The sequence below is a fragment of the Teleopsis dalmanni genome, chromosome 2 (genome assembly GCF_002237135.1).
Source record: "Teleopsis dalmanni isolate 2A chromosome 2, ASM223713v2, whole genome shotgun sequence".
NCBI lineage: Eukaryota > Metazoa > Arthropoda > Insecta > Diptera > Diopsidae > Teleopsis > Teleopsis dalmanni.
In genome coordinates, this window is record NC_051847.1 from 155,312,264 (window position 1) to 155,313,974 (window position 1,711).

At 32.3% G+C, this 1,711-nt stretch overlaps 1 protein-coding gene across 1 annotated transcript; it reads left to right on the forward strand.

Moving 5' to 3' along the window:
* Positions 1–248: 248 nt before the first annotated feature.
* Positions 249–848, forward strand: LOC119675992. The gene has a single exon (XM_038087214.1). The coding sequence runs from the start codon at positions 249–251 to the stop codon at positions 846–848; it is 600 nt and encodes a 199-aa protein (XP_037943142.1).
* Positions 849–1,711: the final 863 nt, after the last annotated feature.

Genomic DNA, 1,711 nt, shown 5'->3' on the forward strand with positions numbered 1-1,711 from the left:
AATATTGCGAAGCATTCTGCAATGGCTAAAGTTTTAGTAGCATCTAAAATCATCATCTGGGACGAAAGCACAATGGCGCACAAACGCGCATTAGAAGCACTTGACAGAACATTGAAAGATCTTCGCAATGACTCGAGATGTTTTGGAGGTGTCTGGCGATTTTCGCCAAACACTCCCAGTCATTCCAAAATCGACTGCTGCCGACGAATCTTTGGCGCTATGTGAAGAAACTTCAGCTGGTAACAAACATGAGAGTTGCATTGGTCAACGATACATCTGCTAAAGAATTCTCCAAGCAATTGCTGTTAATCGGTAATGGCCGTGTAGCTGTTGAAGAATCGAGCGGATTAATAGCATTTCCTTCAAATTTTTGCAATTTCGTCTCATCAAAAGACGAACTCATCAATGAAGTATTTCCGAACATCATTGATAATCATAAAAACAAAAAATGGTTGAGTAAGCGAGCAATTTTGGCACCTAAGAACAAAGATGTGAATGACTTAAACTTTGTAATTCAAAATCAAATCGTTGGTACTCTGCATACATTCAAATCTATTGACTGTGTAACAAACGAAGAAGAAGCTTCCAACTATCCAACTGAATTTTTGAACTCCTTGGATGTGCCTGGCTTACCACCGCACAATTTACAATTAAAGATTGGTTCGGTAGACATTATGCTTCGAAATCTAAACCAACCAAAACTATGCAATGGAACGCGTTTAGTGATAACAAAACTGATGGCCAATGTGATTCACGCAATGATACTCAAAGAAAAATTCAAAAGTGATGAAGTTCTCATTCCGAGGATTCCAATGATCTCAATCGATATGCCCTTTGAGTTTAAATGAATTCAATTTCCTATTCGGCTTGCATTCGCTATGACTATAAATAAATCACAAGGCCAATCCTTTAGTGTTTGTGGTCTGAATCTAGAAAATGCATGTTTTTCACATGGTCAATTGTACGTGGCATGTTCACGTGTAGGCAAACCATCTGCTTTATTTGTTCTTGCGCCTGATAAAAAAACAAAAAATATCGTATATCACAAGGTTCTTTATTGAAGAGAATCAATCGGAGTGCAACCCATAGGTTCTTGCTGACAAACCATTCAAATAATTAATTATATATCAATATCCTAATAAACTATTGAATACAATAAATTTTTTGTATTCATTTTATTACGTTAATAAATTTCTAAATTTAGTTTACCTATAATTTAATATAACATTTATTGACTGTTACGCGGTACGAAGTTCGCGGGGTCACCTAGTTATTAAATAAAACACAAAATGATATTATATTTGAACTCTTTCAGCTAATTTTTTTATGCAATTTATTATACGATAATCAAAGAGGGAACTATAGAAGAATGATATTATTTGTAGCCTAGTTTTCCTTGTATTCAAAATATAAATAATGCTTACATATAATTAGTTTATATTATAATATTTAATTTGAAGAATTTATTATAATTTAATTAAAAATAATTCATTAATTCATGATGATGTTAATGATGATTTAATTGTTCGTGTTATATATGGTTGTACAAATGCTCAAATATGAATATCAGTAAATATTCCTTGAATGTGATATATTCCTTGAATGTGATATATTTGAATTCAACATGAATCTATTTTCAATATCTGACATAAGTTCTCTAGAAGTAATGTTGAAGATGTTCTACTTATTATGTTGTTTTGTCTAATTTAGA

What these genes read in the sequence shown, in the direction of transcription:
- LOC119675992 (XM_038087214.1), top strand. Translation starts at nt 249, where the DNA reads ATGAGAGTTGCATTGGTCAACGATACATCTGCTAAAGAATTCTCCAAG.